General features: G+C 39.4%; 1 protein-coding gene across 1 annotated transcript; it reads right to left on the bottom strand.

Annotated features, from left to right (window-relative positions):
* Positions 1–17,190: 17,190 nt before the first annotated feature.
* Positions 17,191–21,979, bottom strand: LOC128694514 (zinc finger protein 84-like). Its single transcript, XM_070080603.1, has one exon. It carries the CDS (start codon positions 19,855–19,857, stop codon positions 18,058–18,060), a length of 1,800 nt encoding a protein of 599 aa, XP_069936704.1. The 5' UTR covers positions 19,858–21,979; the 3' UTR covers positions 17,191–18,057.
* Between the last annotated feature and the right edge of the window lie 2,230 nt (positions 21,980–24,209).

Here is a 24,209-nt window from a genome sequence, read left to right as displayed (position 1 = left end):
GGCCCACTCCCAAGGACCAGAATGGGAAATAATTATTTACTAACAATAATTTGCTCCACTACCAGGTACCTGGAAGCAGTCCCTCTGCTTAAGGTAACAGCTCATGTAGTCTTAAGGGTTTTGATGAAGTTCTTTTTTCATGTTGGTTTTCCTCAAGCAGTGCAAAAAGACCAAGGGCCTAACTTTACCTCAAAGTCTTTTAGAAATGTTTTGAAGGGACTGAAAGTAGAGCCTCAGTGTTCAACTGTGTATCACTCTCCATCTCAAGGGGAAATAGAGAAATTACATCAAACCCTCAAGACAATGATGCAAGCCTATGGTATAGACAATACTAACAACTGGGATGAGAGGATCCCTTTCTTTGTATTTGCTGAGTGGGGAAGCACTCTGGAATCTCTGAGCTATTGGCTTGGGGAGGATGGTGATGCTCCCCCCTCGGAGCTTTTTCTCAGTTTCAGACACTGTTTGGCTCGTATGAGGTGGATGGTACCAGTGAACGTGCCCATCAACCAGACCAGGATGATGATGTGGGACCATAATGTGGACCATGATACTCTGGAGGCTGGAGAGGAAGTGCTGATACTGGAGCCAATTCATGTGAAAATCTGTATGGCATGTTACTGTGAGCTGAACATGTTGTGGAGGAAGTTCCCAGGGGTTAGATATAAAACCCACACCCCCAAGCAAGAAAAGAATGAGTAGAGTGTACACAGTAACCGGTTAAAGGGTTTGAAGTTATGTCAAAAATTCAGAGAGACCAATGTTTTAATGGAATGTAAAGGGCTGCAAAACAATAATCTGTATGAAATACTGTTACGTTGGTTTGTCCCTTATTACTTTGATAGTAAGGTTCTCACTACATGTTCTAGTGTGGGGTAGCTTTTACTTAATGGCCTTATTTGTCTAGGGGTAATACTTACATCATGGCTGATCATCTTGAGTGTCTCTGATACCCTTTCACCAGCCCTCTTCACAGGTTATGTAAACTACTACTATAAAAATATAACTGTATTCTCAATAGATATGTACAGAATATACAATCACAGCCTCCATTTTCAAAACAAAATCTACACACTCCATGCCTGTGCTCCACATGGTGTGTTCTAACACTTTTCCTTCTCTCTCCTTGACATAACTCTGGGCTAACCAGTGTTTTGACACACTTTAGTCACCCTGGGTATGGTGGCTACAACTTAAATTATAAAAACTCACCCCTGGAGCACACATAATGCCCCAAAAGATAGAAGAAGGACCCAGAGATCCTGCCAGGTTGAAGGTCAGCCACAGAGAGAGGGAGTCAGTGAGAGGGAGAGAGAGAGCCTGGCTAAGCTCCTCCCACCAAAACAAAAGACTGTTGCCAAGCACAATTCTCCAGTTACCACAATTCTACCACACCTTAATTTTACTTTTACAAAAAGAAATACAACTTTATAAACTACTTATTTAAATTGTGTGTTTATGTGTCTATAGTATAACCTATTATATTGAGAAAAATAGGCTTGACCCAGCTGCCTCTCAGTCATAAGGTTGATCAGTCCTTCTGACATTTAGAGCAAAGTCCCCATCAATTCAATATAATTAGGTATTCCAGAGTAACTGTTACTTATAAATACATGTTGGGTCCTATAGCCCCATAACACCCCCACCTCCAGACGAAGTCTCACAAAAGCTAGCCGTGTCCCTCAGGATACGGCTAGTAAAAAGTATATTGCTTAAGTCTGAAGGCGGTAACCAAGACTACTAGAAATGCTACATATTTCCTAGCACCATAACTACTCTTCACTTTACTGTTATTTACAACAGATTGCAGAATTTTTCATAAAAGCATTTTAACCATACCCATATACTCAAGGGTGTAACTATTTACAATTTTAGTGACTTTTAAACAATACACATTACAATGCAAAATTTGCACACAATGCCCACTGTGAAAGCCCGCACCAACAGGCCTGTGCCTCTGCTACGGTAATCCAGCAAGCAACTGGTACTCCAGGGTGGCATCTTCCTGATCAGGAGACGAGAGTAGAGCCAAACCCAGAGCAGTCAGGTGGCAGTCAGCAGGCAGGAAACTTCACAAAACATGTCAAGGTGTCTCACTTGGTGGCCGAACCAAACAGTGAGACTTTCAGTCAACACTCACGATCCTTAACATGGTCAGGCACTTAAGCCCATCTTCCGAGGTCCCACTCCACACAGATCCTCCAAACTTATGAAGAGGAGGCTGACATAGAATATGGAGGGGTCCAGGGGACCACAAAGGCAAACCGTCGGGCCGTTTTGTATATAGAGCACACCAAGACACAACATCACATACCTTCCTGAACGTCTCATGTTACCGAAGGTTGTCAACCACTGCCTCAACTCACATTTAAGTACACCCTGACCCTAGTCACACTTTTGGCTCTGACTCGACCCCTTCACAGTCAGATGGCTGGTAGAGAGTACTCAGGCTCACTGAGAGTTCACCACTGCAAAAACAACAAGGTCAGCACAAGACAAACACTATGTACAAAGTACGCACCATGCATCTACATGAAACATCTAGAGAGAGCATCAGCAACCACATTCTCTGAGCCTTTTATATATTTAACTTTCAAATTAAAAGGCTGTAGGAACAAAGCCCACTTTAAGAGTCTGATTTTAGTCACCATACACAGGAACAAGATGAAGAGATCCTGAGACATGTACAAATGCTGAATAGCCAGCCCCAAAATGAAAATTTTCTTTCCTGTGGTAAAATGTTGACATTCAAACTTAGAAGGTTGTTCATAGGTAGTAACAGTTCTGCAACCTCTCGCAGTGCAACAGCAAACACCAAAGACATCTCTTTGCACCCAGGTTGGATACACCAAGTTTATACAAACACCATCACGTTCCATTTCACACACAAATTTTAAACACACAATGAACACAATTTGCATTACACACATTAAAATGGTGCTTGAACACAGACCATGGAAATCACATCTTCCATGTTTTAGCTTATTTAAAATGTTTGCATCTCTTAGTGCATAAGTATCAATCTTTCTAATCCTGTAAACCTTAGTTGTTAAATGTACTTTGTGGTAGTCAGTGTTTATGCCCAGGGTGCCATCTAATTTGGGAACCATGAAGCATGGGAATGCCCACTGACTCTCACTAAGCACTACAAACTGGTGTTGGAAGAATTTCACTTCTTCCTCCATCTCCAATTTTTCATACAGATTTTTCCCACACAAAAATTGTTGAATTGGCTCAGCTTTCTTAACAATTTCTTCATGGGGTTTCAACTTTTCCCCATTACTGACATCCCAAACTTTTATAAAGTTCCAAGGTGGCTGAGCCAACTCTCCAACATTTTCCTCATTAAAACCAAGCATGCATTTCCCAAAATCTTTTACACACATGTTATTTCTTAAATACACTTTTGGTATTTCATACAGATTATTGTTTTGCAGCCCTTTACATTCCATTAAAACATTGGTCTCTCTGAATTTTTGACAGAACTTCAAACCCTTTAACTGGTTACTGTGTACACTATACTCATTCTTTTCTTGCTTGGGGGTGTGGATTTTATATCTAACCCCTGGGAACTTCCCCCACAACATGTTCAGCTCACAGCAACTTGCCATACAGATTTTCACATGAATTGGCTCCAGTATCAGCACTTCCTCTCCAGCCTCCAGAGTATCATGGTCCACATTATGGTCCCACATCATCATCCTGGTCTGGTTGATGGGCATGTTCACTGGTACCATCCACCTCATACGAGCCAAACAGTGTCTGAAACTGAGAAAAAGCTCCGAGGGGGGAGCATCACCATCCTCCCCAAGCCAATAGCTCAGAGATTCCAGAGTGCTTCCCCACTCAGCAAATACAAAGAAAGGGATCTTCTCATCCCAGTTGTTAGTATTGTCTATACCATAGGCTTGCATCATTGTCTTGAGGGTTTGATGTAATTTCTCTATTTCCCCTTGAGATGGAGGGTGATAGGCCATTGCAAAGTTAGGCTCTACTTTTAATTCCTTCAAAACATTTCTAAAAGACTTTGAGGTAAAGTTAGGCCCTTGGTCTTTTTGCACTGCTTGTGGAAAACCAACAGGAAAAAAGAACTTCATCAAAGCCCTTAAGACTACATGAGCAGTTATCTTATGTAGAGGGACTGCTTCCAGGTACCTGGTAGTGGAGCAAATATTTGTGAGTAAATAATCATTTCCCAGTTTGGTCCTTGGGAATGGACCAAGTACATCTACTACCAGCTTGCTGAAGGGTTCACCTGGTGCTGAAATAGCCTGAAGGGGAACAGGGTTAATACTTCGACTAGGTTTCCCTATAAATTGAAAGACATGACAGGTCTCAATATACTCTCTGACAGTCTCCCACAGCTGAGACCAGAAGAAATGCCTGGAAACCTTGGACATCGCCATCCGGGGATAAAACCCTTGTTCTCCTTCCATCGATACTACAAAAAGAGGTGAATTCTTTGTAAGAGTTTCCTCCCTGAAATGAAAACACTTATTTAACTGTAAAATCTCTTCCTCAGCAACAGCGACATTTTCCTGCACAGAAATTAATTGCACCCTAGCAGGTGCAGCCTCTCTCACACTATTTAACTGATCCATTCTCCAATCATGCTCAGCTCTGGCTGGAACATCATTTTCTTCAGTTGACTGCAGTTCAACATCAGAAAGCAGAGTTACCAAACTTAAGCCCTCACCATCCTCATGAGAAATATCATGAAGACTGTTGGTAGCATGATCATGAGCCATACTTCTCATGGTGGAACCATCAGGGAGAAGGTCTGGCAGGGTTTTCCTAGCCATTTCCTCCCAACATTTGGGATTTGGTTTCCCCCAACCTAGTTGTTCCTCACTGTCTAACAGACCCATAACATTATTCCCTAATAAGAGGTCGACCCCTTCGAAGGGAATTTCATCTGAGATACCTACAGGGAGATAGCCAACTTGGTATGCAGATTCTACCCATAATTTGTGTACTGGTGTCCTTATGGTTGAACCCGTAATACCCTTCAATAATATATCTACTCCAGTATAGGTATCCTTAGACACTGGCAGCACTCCAGCACGTAGCAAGGAGTAGGTGCTACATCCATCTCTCAAGGACACTATGTTCTCAACCCTACCCACATCCTTATGCAAAGCAACTGTGGACTTACTAGAAAATACCTGCATCCTGGGGTCTAGACCCAAAGGTTCCTCCTCACCTTGCCTTGAAGACCTAATGCAGGCAACTGGATGTATCTCTGCAGTTAGTGTCCTCTGGGGTGGTTCCTCCCTTTCCTGATCTCGCCGCCTTGACCAGCAAAACTTTTGTGTGTGTCCAGTTTTGTTACAGTAGTAACAGATAAAACTCTTAAAGGTATTTTTACCATTTGGTGTAGGACTGGTACTGTTTACTCGAGGACCTGAAACATTATCTGATTGTCTAGGTAAACTTTGAACTCCAGCTGACTTACCTTTTCCTTCTATTTTAGAGGGCACCTCAGCCTTCATTTGTCCCTGAAAATTCTTGTCCCACTTACCTTTATGACCATAGGACTTGGAATAAGGTTTAGAACGAGTGGGGAAATTTTCAGAAGCAGCATGACTGTTTTTACTTACCAATTCCCTGCGAGCCAAGAATCGGTCACCTAGATCCAGTGCTTCTGAAAGATTTTCTGGGTTTTTGTCCTCCAAATATTCTCTGAGGTCAACAGGGATTGTATTGTACAATTCCTCATGAACCATCAGATCTACTAATTTGTTATAGTCTTTATTAACTCCTTTAGAACAAACCCATTTCTTAAAAAGGAACAGTTTCTCATTCCCAAACTCGGTTAAGGTCTGCCCATCCTGAAATTTTTGATTCCTGAACTTTTGTCTATATTTCTCAGGTATCATTTGGTATGCAAGCAATACTTCCTCTTTAATCTTATCATAATCAGAAAAATCTTGCCCCTCCAGAGTCTCTACTCTCTGGAATCCTTTACCCACAAGTTGTGTGCGAACTAGGGTAGCCCACTTCTGCTTGGGCCATCCTTGCTCCAAAGCAGTCTTCTCAAAAAAAGAAAAATATCTATCTGGGTCACTCTCTGTAAACTTAGGGACAAAATTTGCAGCTTTAGTTATGTTAAAGTACTGCTCAGGCTCTGGTTCTGAACCTCCTAACCTTTGACGTTCTTTCTCCTTAGCTTTCATTAATTTCATTTCAGCCTCTAGCAATGCTAATTTCAGTCTCATTCTCTCCATTTCCATATCACCTGGAGTAGGTGATCCCTCATGTTCACTGTTAACAGGCATGTTTACTGATGAATTATTACCTTCTTCCCTGAAGCCTAAAAAATCTGAAGACTCATCTTCTGACATAGTTTTTATCTTTAAACACTTGCTTCCCTCTTACAGTATCAGTGGACAAAGTTTTCCCACAGGCACATAAAATAACACAAATTGAATGTAAACTATGCACATAGCACTTACCATAACCACAACAAAAAATGTGTTACTCAACCTTTCTCCCACCTTAGGAGAAAAACAACCTGTAAACTAATATATGAAAACAACACTTCCACTGACACCACTTTGGTAAATCTTCTACCAGAAACATGCAACTGTTATTACCCCATACCAGCACATATAGTTCAAGAATGTTTTGAGTTATTTTAGCAGTCAAATAACTCTCCCGGTCAAGCTCCCATGTTACGTTGGTTTGTCCCTTATTACTTTGATAGTAAGGTTCTCACTACATGTTCTAGTGTGGGGTAGCTTTTACTTAATGGCCTTATTTGTCTAGGGGTAATACTTACATCATGGCTGATCATCTTGAGTGTCTCTGATACCCTTTCACCAGCCCTCTTCACAGGTTATGTAAACTACTACTATAAAAATATAACTGTATTCTCAATAGATATGTACAGAATATACAATCACAGCCTCCATTTTCAAAACAAAATCTACACACTCCATGCCTGTGCTCCACATGGTGTGTTCCAACACTTTTCCTTCTCTCTCCTTGACATAACTCTGGGCTAACCAGTGTTTTGACACACTTTAGTCACCCTGGGTATGGTGGCCACAACTTAAATTATAAAAACTCACCCCTGGAGCACACAATGCCCCAAAAGATAGAAGAAGGACCCAGAGATCCTGCCAGGTTGAAGGTCAGCCACAGAGAGAGGGAGTCAGTGAGAGGGAGAGAGAGAGCCTGGCTAAGCTCCTCCCACCAAAACAAAAGACTGTTGCCAAGCACAATTCTCCAGTTACCACAATTCTACCACACCTTAATTTTACTTTTACAAAAAGAAATACAACTTTATAAACTACTTATTTAAATTGTGTGTTTATGTGTCTATAGTATAACCTATTATATTGAGAAAAATAGGCTTGACCCAGCTGCCTCTCAGTCATAAGGTTGATCAGTCCTTCTGACATTTAGAGCAAAGTCCCCATCAATTCAATATAATTAGGTATTCCAGAGTAACTGTTACTTATAAATACATGTTGGGTCCTATAGCCCCATAACAAATACCAAAAGTGTATTTAAGAAATAACATGTGTGTAAAAGATTTTGGGAAATGCATGCTTGGTTTTAATGAGAAAAATGTTGGAGAGTTGGCTCAGCCACCTTGGAACTTTATAAAAGTTTGGGATGTCAGTAATGGGGAAAAGTTGAAACTCAATGAAGAAATTGTTAAGGAAGTTGAGCCAATTCAACAATTTTTTTGTGGGAAAAATCTGTATGAAAAATTGGAGATGGAGGAAGAAGTGAAATTCTTCCAACACCAGTTTGTAGTGCTTAGTGAGAGTCAGTGGGCATTCCCATGCTTCATGGTTGCCAAATTAGATGGCACCCTGGGCATAAGCACTGACTACCAAAAAGTACGTTTAACAACTAAGGTTTACAGGATTAGAAAGATTGATACTTATGCACTAAGAGATGCAAACATTTTAAATAAACTAAAATATAGGGCAGGACGATGTGATTTCCATGGCCTGTGTTCCAGTACCATTTTAATGTGTGTAATGCAAATTGTGTTCATTGTGTGCTTAAAATTTGTGTGTGAGATGGAACGTGATGGTATTTATGTAAACTTGATGTATCCCACCTGGTTGCAAAGAGATGTCTTTGGTGTTTGTTGTTGTACTGCGAGAGGTTGCAGAACTGTTACTATCTATGAACAACCTTCTAAGTTTAAATGTCAACATTTTACCACAGGAAAGAAAATTTTCATTTTGGGGCAGGCTATTCAGCATTTGTACATGTCTCAGGATTTCTTCATCCTGTTCCTGTGTATAGTGACTAAAATCAGACTCTTAAAATGGGCTTTGTTCCTACAGCCTTTTAATTTGGAAGTCAAATATATAAAAGGCTCAGAGAATGTGGTTGCTGATGCTCTCTCTAGATGTTTCATGTAGATGCATGGTGCGTACTTTGTACATAGTGTTTGTCTTGTGCTGACCTTGTTGTTTTTGCAGTGGTGAACTCTCAGCGAGCCTGAGTACTCTCTACCAGCCATCTGACTGTGAAGGGGTCGAGTCAGAGCCAAAAGTGTGACGAGGGTCAGGGTGTACGTAAATGTGAGTTGAGGCAGTGGTTGACAACCTTCGGTAACATGAGACGTTCAGGAAGGTATGTTGTGTCTTGGTGTGCTCTATATACAAAACGGCCCGACGGTTTGCCTTTGTGGTCCCCTGGACCCCTCCATGTTCTATGTCAGCCTCCTCTTCATAAGTTTGGAGGATCTGTGTGGAGTGGGACCTCGGAAGATGGGCTTGAGTGAATGACCATGTTAAGGATCGTGAGTGTTGACTGAAAGTCTCACTGTTTGGTTCGGCCACCAAGTGAGAGACACCTTGACATGTTTTGTGAAGTTTCCTGCCTTCTGTACACCTGACTGCTCTGGGTTTGGCTCTACTCTCGTCTCCTGATCAGGAAGATGCCACCCTGGAGTACCAGTTGCTTGCTGGATTACCGTAGCAGAGGCACAGGCCTGTTGGTGCTGGCTTTCACAGTGGGCATTGTGTGCAATTTTGCATTGTAATGTGTATTGTTTAAAAGTCACTAAAATTGTAAATAGTTACACCCTTGAGTATATGGGTATGGTTAAAATGCTTTTATAAAAAATTCTGCAATCTGTTGTAAATAACAGTAAAGTGAAGAGTAGTTATGGTGCTGGGAAATATGTAGCATTTCTAGTAGTCTTGGTTACCGCCTTCAGACTTAAGCAATATACTTTTTACTAGCCGTATCCTGAGGGACACGGCTAGCTTTTGTGAGACTTCGTCTGGAGGTGGGGGTGTTATGGGGCTATAGGACCCAACATGTATTTATAAGTAACAGTTACTATAATAATACCTAATTATATTGAATTGATGGGGACTTTGCTCTAAATGTCAGAAGGACTGATCAACCTTATGACTGAGAGGCAGCTGGGTCAAACCTATTTTTCTCAATATAATAGGTTATACTATAGACACACAAACACACAATTTAAATAAGTAGTTTATAAAGTTGTATTTCTTTTTGTAAAAGTAAAATTAAGAGGTGGTAGAATTGTGGTAACTGGAGAATTGTGCTTGGCAACAGTCTTTTGTTTTGGTGGGAGGAGCTTAGCCAGGCTCTCTCTCTCTCTCCCTCTCACTGACTCTCTCTCTCTGTGGCTGACCTTCAACCTGGCAGGATCTCTGGGTCCTTCTCCTATCTTTTGGGGCATCATGTGTGCTCCAGGGGTGAGTTTTTATAATTTAAGTTTTGGCCACCATACCCAGGGTGACTAAAGTGTGTCAAAACACTGGTTAGCCCAGAGTTATGTCAAGGAGAGAGAAGGAAGAGTGTTGGAACACACCATGTGGAGCACAGGATGGAGTGTGTAGATTTTGTTTTGAAAATGGAGGCTGTGATTGTATATTCTGTACATATCTATTGAGAATACAGTTATATTTTTATAGTAGTAGTTTACATAACCTGTGAAGAGGGCTGGTGAAAGGGTATCAGAGACACTCAAGATGATCAGCCATGATGTAAGTATTACCCCTAGAAAAATAAGGCCATTAAGTAAAAGCTACCCCACACTAGAACATGTAGTGAGAACCTTACTATCAAAGTAATAAGGGACAAACCAACGTAACAGCCAGATAACCACCACAAAGCATACCTCCTTCGGCCACCACCCCCGGAATCCGAAAGGTGACTTCCAAAGATACACCCGTTGCCCGAAAGACACCCAAAGCCACCCTCCAGGATACTGGAGAGGGATCGGGACATTCCCAGGTGATTCAGATTCCATGGCAAACTACGCCACCGCCAAGAACCTCAAGAGAATGGTATTGACCCCGGTACCCTTTCCCCTACCTAGGAACTAGCGCGCCTGTGGGAAAAATCCCAAAGGTCAAAAAGAGGAAGGGCAAAAGGGAGGGATGGGAAGGAGGAGTAGAAAAGGAAAAAGGGGAGGATGGGATAGGGAAGGGGGGATTGGGGGGTAATTAGGTTTGGTCTCAGAAAGGAGGCCAACAGGTCTAATTCCTCAGACCAAGAGCCTCTTCACCACACCAAGGAGCCCTCCTTGAAGAGGTACTCTATATATAGCAATTCATGACCCTTGTGGGGTTAGTGCTTTTTATAATAATAATAATATTATTATTATTATTATCTTCATTCACTCTAAAAATGGTGTGTTGCTGTTTGTTTATTCTGAACTAACTTGCACAACTTGTACATAATGTAAGAGTATTTGTACTGTGAGGTAATTATCATAATAAAAAAAATATTGAGGTAAATGTTTTACAAACTCTTACAGATGTACATGAATGAGCTAAAAGTAGACATATTAATACACGTTTATTTCACCTGACCAAGTGATGGCCGACTACCTATTCAATTTGTGTTCTTACATTGTCTCAACTCTGTATCTCGTTCTCTCTCTCATTTACTCTTTCATTAACTATGAAAGTTAAGACACATGTGCAACATCTGGATATCTTTATTGTAGACGTTTTGCCATCCAGTGGCTTTATCAGTACAGATTCTTGGACATAATTAGTAGACAGTAGAACTATATACAAAAGATGAGGTAATCAGTCCCTCAGCTTTGGATTTAGTGTTCACAGCATCGTGGTGGAGGAGAATCTGGAGTAAAGGCAAGAAGACTGGCGGTTATATAGGTGTCAGTGGATAACGACATGTAGCAGATGAGGGCATAGTCACTAGTAGACGGGATTCTCCAGTGGAAGTAGGTCCTACCCAAAGGGGGTTAGTAGTAGCAGCCATGAAGAAGGTCTTGTAGATGTCCTCTGAACCAAGATTCCATGATGTTGCAGTGTCTGACAAATTGTGCAAGAAAGGTATAAAATACTGACAATATGAAAGATAAGACACATGTGCAATATCTGGATATCTTTATTGTAGACATTTTGCCATCCAGTTGCTTTATCAATACAGATTCTTGGACATAATTAGAAGATAGTAGAACTATATACAAAAGATGAGGTAATCAGTCCCTCAGCCTTGGATTCAGTGTTCACAGCATCGTGGTGGAGGAGAATCTGGAGCAAAGGCAAGAAGACTGGCAGATATATAGGCATCAGTGGATAAGGACGTGTAGCAGATGAGGGCATAGTCACTGGTAGGTGGGATTCCCCAGTGGAAGTAGGTCCTACCCAAAGGGATGGGTTAGTAGTAGCAGCCGTGAAGAAGGTCTTGTAGATGTCTTCTTGTAGATGTGCCTTTGCTCCAGATTCTCCTCCACAATGATGCTGTGAATACTAAATCCAAGACTGAGGGACTGATTACCTTATCTTTTGTATATAGTTCTACTGTCTTCTAATTATGTCCGAGAATCTGTACTGATAAAGCCACTGGATGGCGAAACGTCTACAATAAACATATACAGATGTCTTAACTTTCATATTGTCGGTATTTTATACCTTTCTTGCAAAATTTGTCAGACACTGCAACATCATGGAATCTTGGTACAGAGGACATCTACAAGACCTTCACGGCTGCTACTACTAACCCATCCCTTTGGGTAGGACCTATTTCCACTGGGGAATCCCACCTACCAGTGACTATGCCCTCATCTGCTACACATCCTTATCCACTTATGCCTATATAACAGCCAGTCTTCTTGCCTTTGCTCCAGATTCTCCTCCACCACAATGCTGTGAACACTAAATCCAAAGCTGAGGGACTGATTACCTCATCTTTTGTATATAGTTCTACTGTCTTCTAATTATGTCCAAGAATCTGTATTGATAAAGCCACTGGATGGCGAATGTCTACAATAAAAATATCCAGATGTTGCAAATGTGTCTTAACTTTCATATTGTTGGTATTTTATACCTTTCTTGCACACTTTCGTTAACTAGTTGGCTCTCATTGACGATGACTTCTAAGGTTAGCTGTGATAAAAAGAGAAGTCGTAAGCCTCTTGCTTTAAGTGCCAAGTTAGAGGATGATGGTGCGCCATTCTAATTTTATTAAATAAATACCCTGCCACTCACCTCTCACACATTATTATTAATATTTTAAGGTAAGTAATAAGTGTGTTCTGTGTGTATCTTATCTTTTATTGTGTTTTTAATGCCTATTTCTATTACTAACTTAATATAAGTTAGTGTAAACTTATTGTCTGGCATTTATTGTATATTTTATATGTACTCTGATAATAATACTTGTGGACCTGTGTGGTATCCAGGTGGAGGGACAACATTACATTTTCTCTGCTCAGCCATCAGAGAAAACGTGTATGAATCTGCATTCGGCCCAGCCACCCCCCAACTCCGCTTTTGTTTACAATTTTCGGCATGAATTATTCATTACTTCTCCCTTCGTTTATGATGACATCTAAAAGTAGTTGTTAGAAATGATTAAATTCAGTGAACAAGGTATGTCAATGTTAATAATATGGCTCTGGGCCACAGTGTAGGTAGCCAGTACGTGTAGCCCAGGCAGGCTACACCTACTGGCTACCTACACTGACTTCCTACAAATGCTACTCACCTCTCTTCCTATATTAAGACTACACATATTTTAAGGTAAATAATGAGTGTACTGTATGTGTATTTTACCTCTCTGGGATGTTTTTAATATCGTATAAGTATGAGACGGGGAGCCAGGGCTACCTACACCTGACTTGCTACAAATAAATACTACTCACCTTTCTCCCTACATTAAGATTACAAATACTTTAAGATAAGTAATGAATGTACTGTGAATGTATTTTACTTTGTGTGTTTTTAATGCCTACTTCTATTACTAACTTAATATAATTTAGTGTAAGCTTGTTGTCTGGAATTTATATGCATTTATAACACAATTATCACAATTCATCTAATGTGACATAATAAACAATATAATTAACACAGAAACATGAAATATACTCTAGAATGAATAACATTGGCCATAATATGGTGTAAAGTAAAAGGACACAAGTGCAACTAATGTGACATTTATTGTGGCAACGTTTCGCTCTCCAGGAGCTTTATCAAGCCATTAATGGCTTGATAAAGATCCTGGAGAGCGAAACGTTGCCACAATAAATGTCACATTAGTTGCACTTGTGTCCTTTTACTTTACATATTGTCGGTAATTCTACCAACTTTATTACATAATATGGTGGCAGAGGCAGTGGCGGCAGCATCCACCATTTTCTGTTCAATTTTGACTATACATATTGCATCTTCTCATGTTCTTATTGTAAGAGAAAATGGAGTATTTTTGAGGCTAACTACAGTAGATCATTAGTTTTCTAAGGAAAACACTGAAAATTATAAACCATAATACACTACAGAATGTAAAGAAATAATAAATTGTTTATATAGTGTATATATGCTTACACACTTGGAGCAGAGATGGTGGGGGAGGTTGATTGTGGAGTAAGTTGAGTATAGAGGAGGTTGAGAGTGGGAGATTCGCAACAACAACATTTTGTTTCATCGGTGAACTTAACTCATACAACTTGTTTTATCACTTAACTGATACAATTTGTTTTGTAAAATCACTGAACACAACTGATACAATTTGTTTTGTTTAACTTTTCACTTGTTTCATTCTTACTTTTCACTGATTTTTGGCTTTTTCTTCACGCTTTCCTCACTTTCCTCTGCAGGGTGTTTCAATAATAACCTGTAAAAGGAGGTTTGTTTCAGCCTCCCTTTCAGAATGTTTTGGAAATGAGTTAGGCAAATGTCATTAAATAGCTCCAGTGTACGACCAGTTGCAACTTTCTCTGGGTTTCGTTGTAATAAACTCTGGAATTCTCTCCCAGATTTCCAACATTTCCTTCATCTCACTTGTAGAGATAACCTCCACATCTGGCTCCTCCATGGTATGAATGTCCTTCAAAACTTCGTGATGCTGCTGCGTATGTAGTTCATTTAACTCCTCCATCATCAGCTCCTCGGAGTGCTCCTTGATGAGCTTGTCCACATCTTCATCCACCTCCATGCCCATGGACTTTCCGAGGGACACAATCTCGCCCACCACTGCCATTTCAGGTTCGAATCCTTCAAAGTCCCTTTCAGAGACAACCTCAGGCCACAGCTTCTTCCATGCAGATTTCAAGGTCCTCCTTGTAACACCCTGCCAGGCCATATTTATAATTCTGAGGCATATCACAATGTTATAGTGGTCCTTCCAGAACTCTTGAAAGGTCAAGTTTGTGCTCTCCGTCATGTCAAAGCAGTGGTGGAACAGGTGCTTGGTTCCTTCATTCATTAGACATTTGCCGGTAATTCCGGCCCGGGTCTTCTCCAGATGGTGACCCGGCGGTGGCCCCCAGGGCGGGGGTGTCGTTTGTCTTCTTCATTCTTCTATCTTCTCTCTTGGGCCCCCCGGTTGGAGGGTAACTTCTTCTTCTATCTTGCATTGACTCCCCAAGTGGGGAGTGTCTTCTTGCTTGGGATCTTCAGCATCACAGTTGGGCAGAGACAGAAAACAGGGTCCCATTGGAGCCACACCCCAGCTTTAGCAGGCAGCAAAGTGCTGGGGAAACTTGTCTTGATGGTAGTGCTAGAGGGGGGAACCCTCTGCAGCAAGCTGATTAAACCTGTTCCTCAGTGCTTCGTGGTCGATTCCAGCATTGTTGAGGGCGGAGTAGATACGGTTGGCAAAGTGTTCTAAGTTGGGTTTCACAATGTCGTTGATGTCCTGCTCACATTCTGGAGTTTGCATTGGGTTCTTCTTCTGGTTGGTTGTGCAGTGTCCACCACTCTTGCCCTTGGCTTCTTGTTGCCATGGGGGATTGGCGGTGGCCTGGGGAGCTGCAGCTCTTGGTTCTTGAGTTTTGGCAGTCTTGACCTTGGCTCCTTGTTGTGGTGGAGCAGTGGTAGCGGTGTGGGGAGTTGCAGACCTTGCTTCTTGTGTTTTAGCTTCCTTGGCTGGCGGTTGAGTTGTCCGAGGGAAGGCCTCGGCTTGGATAGTTGCGGTGGCGGTGGAGGCAGGAGGTGGTGGACTCTCATTGGTGCTTGGTGAAGAACTTCTTGAAATTAGAAATCACCTCTTGGTCCATGGGCTTCAGGATCAGGGTGGTGTTGGGTGGAAGAAAGAGAACGTTTATAAACTTAAACTCTTCGAGGATGTCATCTTTGAGGTTCAGTGTGTGAGCAGGCGCATTGTCCAGAACGAGAAGGGCTTGCAGGGGTAGGTTATTTTCCTGGAGATACTTCTTAATGGCAAGACCAAAGACCAGGTTTACCCACTCCACAAAGAACTGCCTGGTGACCAGTGCCTTCGGGTTTGCCCTCCACATAACCTGCAGTTTTTCTTTTAGAATCTTGTGTGACTCAAAGGCTCTGGGGTTTTCTGAATGATATACCAGCAGTGGTGTGATTTTGCAGTCGCCACTCGCATTGGTGCACAATGCGAGGGTTAACCTATCCTTCATGGGTTTGTGGCCTGGCATGTTCTCCTCTGCAGTTATGTAAGTCCTTCTTGGCAACTTCTTCCAGAAGAGCCCTGTCTCATCACAGTTGAAGACTTGCTGAGGGAAGTATTCTTCAGCTGCTATCACTTCAGCAAAAAATTTTGAGGAAATCCTTAGCTGCCTTCACATCAGAGCTTGCTCCCTCACCATGCCTAATGACAGAATGAATGCTGGCCCTCCTTTTAAAATTGTCAAACCAGCCCTGACTGGCTTTAAACGACTTTTCTAATGCCTTGTCCGTTGTTTAAACGACTTTTCTAATGCCTTGTCCATTGTTTAAATGACTTTTCTAATGCCTGGGGGTCTGCTGCAGCAAATCAGTTTAAATACCTCATGCCTTCTTGCAGATGATACCCTCAGTTACAGAATCTCCTGCAAGCTGCTTTTCACTAAACCACATCAGCAGCAGCAGCTTCTCCATCTTTTCATGGACAGAGGTCCGCAGCTTAGACATTATTGTAACGCCCTTGGCTGGTGCTATAGCCCTTATTGACTCCTGCTGCTTTAGTAAAGTACATATAGTAGATGTACTTCGCTGGTATTGACTGGCTAAATCCACAACTCGCGAACCTTGCTTATGTTCATTTATGATTTCATTCTTTAATTCCGTCGAAATCTTCTTTTTCTTCTCAGAACTGTCCTTTGCTCTTATTTTCTTAGGACCCATGGTTAGAAAAGCATAATTTGGCCAAATGACTGTCAGAAATGTAAGCAAAGCAGGAGAGAACTGCTTCCACAGCGATGTAAACATGTGTACTGCTTACCGGATTTTTGGAATAGCTGCGGTAATAGCGGTAGCATTCTTAATTATTATTACGTACATATTACATACATAACATATATGTAATTTTAATAATTATTATTGATAATAATTTAGGTAACTGAAGATCTATTGTTAATATAATAATTATTATTATTTTTAATATTATTATTTTTATCATTATTATTATTATTATTACTATTTTCATTAATTTAGGGAACTAGAGCACATATCCAATTCCCAGACCAAGAGCCCCTCACCAGTGTCAAGGAACCTTGATGCTGGTGAGGGGCTTCAGTTCCTTAAATTATCAAAAATAATAATTATAACAATAATAATTATTACAATAACTATTGAGCTTCAGTTCCCTAAATTAAAAATAACAATACATTATTATAACTAGAGCTTCAGAATGAAGCCAACTCGGTGCACTGTTTACCTAGCTGTGGGAGCAGTCACCTCTTGCTTTCCTTGCATTTTTGACAGTCATTTGGCCAAATTTTGTTTTTCTAACCATGGGTCCTAAGAAAGTAAGTGTAAGGGACAGTGCTGAGAAGAAAAACAGGATGATTTCCATGGAATTAAAGCATGAAATCATAGATAAACAAGCGAGATATCCAGATTTTGGAATGAAGGGGAAGCAGGGGGGAGCTGGCTCGTAACTCAAATGTTGGCACGTAACTCCAAGCAAAAAATCGACCCAGGGATGGTTCGTATCTCAAAAAAACTCATACATTGGGACACTCATAAGTCAAGGTTCCACTGTATTATAATCTTTCAAGGTAAGTGTTTGTGTTTTGGTACGAGTGTGGGGAAGGGGTGGAATAATGCTGTGACTAGTATTGTAGTTGCAGTGCTCATGAGGAAACAAACTTTTATAAATCAAAACTTGCATGAACAGGAAATACAGTGGTACCTCGGGATACGAACTGCTCAAAACACAAACACTTGTTTAAGTGTATTTATGTAAGTACTTTTGTAAGTGTATTTTTGGGGGTCTGAAATGGATTAATCTAATTTACATTATTCCTTATAGAAACAAATTCGTTCGGTATTAGCACTCGAACAGCCTTCTGGAACAAAATAAGTTCATATTCCAAGGTACCACTGTATAAATATGAGGGACATGATCATTTACACAGCTGGAAGACAGAAACAATTATTTTCCAGTAGTTCTTCAACATCTTATTACATAACATGTTACAATGTCTTCTAATCATGGTAAGATTTTACTCACATGAGATTTCTCATGTGCATAAATCAAATTAAAATGAGAAGATTTCTACACTTTTATGATTTACTAAATTAGAGGTATGGAAAAACTTTTTTAAATATGTTGAACACTGATCTCTCTCAAGTATGACTTCTTATGTGTCTTACCATACTTGATTTTTCATTCAAGTCATTCTGCACACTGATATTGTTTCTCACCATTGTGAGTTCTCAAGTGAATAACCAAACTTGATTTTCGACTAAAGTCCTTCAGACATTCTGAACACTGATGTGGTTTCTCTCCAGTATGAGTTCTCATGTGTCTTACTAAATCCCTTTTACTAGCAAAGTCTTTCAGACAATTTGCACACTGATATGGTTTCTCTCCAGTATGAGTTCTCATATGACTTACTAAATGTGATTTTTGATTAAAGTCCTTCAGACATTCTGAACATTGATATGGTTTCTCTCCAGTATGAGTTCTCATGTGCCTTACTAAATCACTTTTACAAGGAAAGTCTTTCAGACAATATGCACACTGATATGGTTTCTCTCCAGTATGAGTTCTCATATGACTTACTAAATGCGATTTTTTATTAAAGTCCTTCAGACATTCTGAACATTGATATGGTTTCTCTCCAGTATGAGTTCTCATGTGCCTTACTAAATCACTTTTACTAGTTAAGTCTTTCAGACAATATGCACACTGATATGGTTTCTCTCCAGTATGAGTTCTCATGTGTCTTACTAAATCACTTTTACTAGGGAAGTCCTTCAGACATTCTGAACATTGATACGGTTTCTCTCCAGTATGAGATCTCAAGTGTTTTACAAAAAATTTTTTATGAGGAAAGTCTCTTAGACATTCTGAACACTGATATGGTTTCTCTCCAGTATGAGTTCTCATGTGCCTTACTAAATCACTTTTACAAGAAATTTCTCTTAGACATTCTGGACACTGATATGGTTTCTCTCCAGTATGAATTCTCATGTGACTAACTAAACTTGATTTATCAGAAAAGTCTCTTTGACATTCTGAACACTGATATGGTTTCTCTCCAGTATGAATTCTCATGTGTCTTACTAAATGTGATTTATCAGAAAAGTCTCTTTGACATTCTGAACACTGATATGGTTTCTCTCCAGTATGAGTTCTCATATGACTTACTAAATGTGATTTTTGATTGAAGTTCTTCAGACATTCTGAACATTGATATGGTTTCTCTCCAGTATGAGTTCTCATGTGTCTTACTAAATCACTTTTACTAGGAAAGTCCTTCAGACATTCTGAACATTGATACGGTTTCTCTCCAGTATGAGATCTCAAGTGTTTTACAAAAAATTTTTTATGAGGAAAGTCTCTTAGACATTCTGAACACTGATATGGTTTCTCTCCAGTATGAGTTCTCATGTGCCTTACTAAATCACTTTTACAAGAAATTTCTCTTAGACATTCTGGACACTGATATGGTTTCTCTCCAGTATGAATTCTCATGTGACTAACTAAACTTGATTTATCAGAAAAGTCTCTTTGACATTCTGAACACTGATATGGTTTCTCTCCAGTATGAATTCTCATGTGTCTTACTAAATGTGATTTATCAGAAAAGTCTCTTTGACATTCTGAACACTGATATGGTTTCTCTCCAGTATGAGTTCTCATATGACTTACTAAATGTGATTTTTGATTGAAGTTCTTCAGACATTCTGAACATTGATATGGTTTCTCTCCACTATGAGTTCTCATGTGTGTTACTAAATCCCTTTTAAGAGAAAAATCTTTTAAACATTCTAGACACTGATATGGTTGCTTGTCAATATGAGCTTTTATATGACTTACTAAATAAGATTTTTCAATGCAGTCTCTTGGACATCCTGAACAATGACATGGTTTCTCTTCATTATGAGTTCTCATATTTTGAACTAAATTATTTTTTTGAGAAATCTCTTTTAGACACACTGAATACCGAATTTTTATTTTGCCCATCATAAATCTGATCAGAGATACACAATGAGGTAGTTGTTTTAGTATGTGTGAATGTTGATATAATGTGCCTCCTTCATTACCCTTTCACTGTTGAGAACCCTGCTCACAAACTTGCTCTCAGTGTCGAAAAATTAAAAAAAATTATTTTTTCTTATGAAATGATAATCTTTTCACAGTGGTATTGACACCAAAAATATGAAATTTTATGGAAAACTTACAGAATTACACTCTCGTGAAGTTAGCGGTCTCGGCAATATTTATGCATTGGCGATTTTGCCCACTTTGAGACCTATTTTCACCCAATTCCAAGAAACCGCCCATTTACCGATTTCATCTACCCAATAAAGTGGTCAGAAATTGGCAGTTTGGCCAATTTCACACAAATTTCATAAGATGCAAATTTCAAAATACGGTCCAGAATAAACAATGCAGACATTAATTTTTTATTCACACAAAAAATAGATTTACTGTTATGCAGATTACTGCATTATTGTAATAATTGTATAATTAATATCAACCCATTCGTGACTGCATATTATACTGTCCAGTTGGACACATTGGATGGTGATGTCATTTGTCTACTCTTGAATATTGGCAAAAATCAAACATTTTCGTTACATTAAGCTCAATTTCAAGATATGTTTCATCATGAAACCAATCAAAATCATCTCTATTTCCCTAACATATCTTCCATTCTATCAAATGCGACCAAGAAAATCCACCTCAAAGTTGGCGTTTTAAGCCAAAAATATTGTTGGAGTTTTTTTTTCTCATTATGCACTGCATGCTGAAGGATTTTTTTATGCTGCACACACTGACCACGCAGATCCACTCTCTCATGTGTAGATCTACTAGCTCTCCCCAGTTAGATTTGAAGCTGCTAGAATTTTGGAGTATTAGTACGTCATTAACACTGGCTTGTAAGCTGTACCACTACATCACCAACAGTGAAAGGGTTAACAACTGTGCACTGTGATGCTTCAACACATTGTTTTTGTTGTGAATGTTAATTTAGTGTCTCTCTTACAGAAACTGTACATTGTTTTGCTTCAACACATTTGTTTTTATGTGAATGTTGATTTAGATGGTCTCCTTCATGAACAATTATACATAGTGTTGCTTCAACACATTGTTTTTTTAGTATTTTAGATAGAGTAAATGATATTCTGACATTAATTAAATTACTTAAGTAGAATATTTTATTACACTGCAAAAAATATTTGTAATATTTTATTATAAATATAACAAGCACTAAACATGTGAACATAATACAGTGTCTGAGGAACATGAAGGAAGACACTAAGAGATATTTCAGGGTTTATGACACATTAACCTTATGGCACTGTTGTTGGCACTGTAAATGTTGTATTACCAAAACTGTTGTTACAGTGTTGTGACTATTAACACTATAATTATTGTTGTCACTATTATAAACATTGTTGTGTCACTATATTAACACTGGTGTTGTCACTGTATTAACACTGTAATGTCACTGAATTAATACTGTAGTGTTGTCACTGTATTTACACAAAGTGTTGTCACTGAGTTAATATCATTGTAGTTTTGCGTTGTCACTTATTATTAACACTGTATGCAACATTGTCACTCTAAAATCAAGTGTAATTAGTGTTGTCACTGTATTATTCACTATAGTTATTGTCACTATTATTAACAATGTAGTTAGTGTTGCCATAATATTACCATCATTGTATTTAGTGCTGTAACCTTATATTAATTACAGAATTTACAGGACGTTTCTAACACTGATACTGGCACTACAAGTGCTAGATTCTTGTGCCATCATGACCTGCATTGCTGATACTGCAAGTGTCAGGAAGACCTGCAGTACTGATACTACAAGTGTCAGGAAGACCCGCAGTACTGATACTACATGTGCCAACCTCTTGAAAAAGTAAACATGCAGCACTGACACTAAAAGTTCCTCTTTCCTGGCTTCTTCCACAATAACCTAAAGAAAGGACAGAATGACCTGCACTGCAGAGACTACAAGTACCAGCTTCTTGTACCAGGATGAAATGCAGTATTGATGCTACACATACCAGTCTCTTGTACCAGGATGACCTGCAATATTGACACTACAAATGCCATTTTCTGGTGCCAGGCTCACCTGAAAAAAATTATATATTTTTTTAACACAGCCATTTTCCACCAAGGCAAGGTGACACTACAGTTAAAGAATTGCAACATATCAATACCAATCCTTCAGAGTACAGGCATTTTACCTCCCATCTCCAGGACTCAAGTCCAGTCTGTAGGTTTCCCTAAATCCGTTCATAAATGTTACCTTGCTCACACTCCAACAACAAGTCAAGTCAAAAAAAACATTTGCCTCTACTAGCTCCTAACATGCTCATGCATGCTTGCTGAAAGTCCAAACCCCTTATGCACAAAACCTCCTTTACCCCTCTCTCCGATCTTTCCTAGGCCAACCCTTACCCCACCTTCCTTCCATTACAGATTTATACATTCTCGAAGTCATTCTATTTTGTTTCATTCTCTCTCAATGTCTGAACCACTTCAACAACCCTACTTTTAGAAACTTTGCACCTCCTCCTAATTTCTAAACTACAAATTCTCTAAATTATATTCACACTGCTCATTGTCCTCAAGACACATATCCACTGCCTCCAGTCTTCTCAATGTTGCAACATTCAGCACCCGTACTTCACACCCACATAAGAGCATTGGTATATCTATACTTTCATAAATTACCATCTTGAAATCCATGGATAATGTACTTCGTCTCCACAGCCCAGTCAGTGCACCACTCACCTTTTTCCCCTCATCAGTTCCATGATTCACCTCATCTTTTATAGACCAATCTACTGACTAGACCACTACCAAATATCTGAATACTGTCACTCCCTCCCTCCAATCTGATATCCAATCTTTCATTAGCTAAATTTTTTATCTCAACACCTTACTCTTTCATATGTTCACTTCCAATTCCTTCTTTTACATACTCTACCAACCTCTGCATTTTCACTTCTGAATCTAACAAAAAGCACAGTGTCATCAGCAAAATGCAACTGTGAGAACTCCCACTTTGTGTAACAGCTGACCATCATTTAGCCCTTTCAGGGCTAAATGATGGTCAGGGTCGAGAGGCACTCTCCCAAACTCGTTCTCAGGTTTGAAAATTTTTTGGAAAATATTATTTTTTCTTATGAAATGATAGTATGCAATTTGATGGAAAACTTATGGAATTATGCTCTTGCAAAGTTAGCAGAATTGACACTATTTAGGCATCAGTGATTTTGCCACTTTGAGCCCTATTTTCAGCCAATTCCAATGCTTCAGTCTACTAAAATCATAGCTATTTCACTAGAATTCCATTTGGTTTATCATTTGAGTACAAGAAACCACCCATTTACTGATTTCAACTACCCAATAAAGTGGTCAGAATTTGGCAATTTGCCAATTTCACACAAATTTCAAAAGATGCCAATTTCAAAATAGGATCCAGAATAAACAAGACAGACATTCCTGGCACTAAAATAACATTTTATCTGCTCATTAGTCACATCTGCAGGCCCCTCTTACATTACTTTTGCTTCCCATTTTGAATTTTTATTCTCACAAAAAATAGAAGATTTACTGTTATGTATACTACTGCATCATTGTAAAAATGGTATAAATAATATCAGCGCACTTGTGCAAGAATATTAGACTCACCAGTTGACGAGTATTGGATGCATGGCGTGATTTGTTCACTTTTCAACATGGGCAAAAATCAAACATTATCGCTACTTAGTGCTCAATTTCAAGGTACTTGTCATCATGAAACCAATCAAAGTTATCTCTATTTCTGTAATATATCTTCCATTCTACCAAATGAGACCAAGAAAACGAGAATTCAACCATAAACACTACACAAAAATAGACTGCAAATTTACCGTTTTAAACAAAAACACGATCTTTTTTTTACTCATTATGCACTGTGTGCTGCAGGATTTTTTTCATAATGCCCACACTGACCATGCAGACCCATTCTTTCACATCAACGCCTACGAGCCTTTTCCCGCTTGATTTGAGGGTGCTAGAATTTACGCGTACTAGTAAAAAGTGAAATGTAAAGTGAATATGTAATTGTAGTTCATTGTGATGTATAATGTTGTTTTTACTGCTTAAGACTACAAATGCAACAGAAATAATAATATTTCTTACCTTAAATTGTGGTTGCTGATGTTTGTGGATGATTGTGAAGAGAGTGGAGAGTTATGCTGTGGCCCTACTGGGCTGAGGTGGATGATAGAGGTTCTGGTACTGAAGTCAATGGTTGTACTCGAGCGAGCATAAATTCTATAATGGATTTCTGTTCTATTTTACCCTGC

Source organism: Cherax quadricarinatus, unplaced genomic scaffold (genome assembly GCF_038502225.1).
Source record: "Cherax quadricarinatus isolate ZL_2023a unplaced genomic scaffold, ASM3850222v1 Contig666, whole genome shotgun sequence".
In the NCBI taxonomy this organism is placed as follows: Eukaryota; Metazoa; Arthropoda; class Malacostraca; order Decapoda; family Parastacidae; genus Cherax; species Cherax quadricarinatus.
This window is presented reverse-complemented; position numbering and strand designations above follow the sequence as displayed.

What these genes read in the sequence shown, in the direction of transcription:
- LOC128694514 (XM_070080603.1), bottom strand. Translation starts at nt 19,857, where the DNA reads ATGATGGGCAAAATAAAAATTCGGTATTCAGTGTGTCTAAAAGAGATT.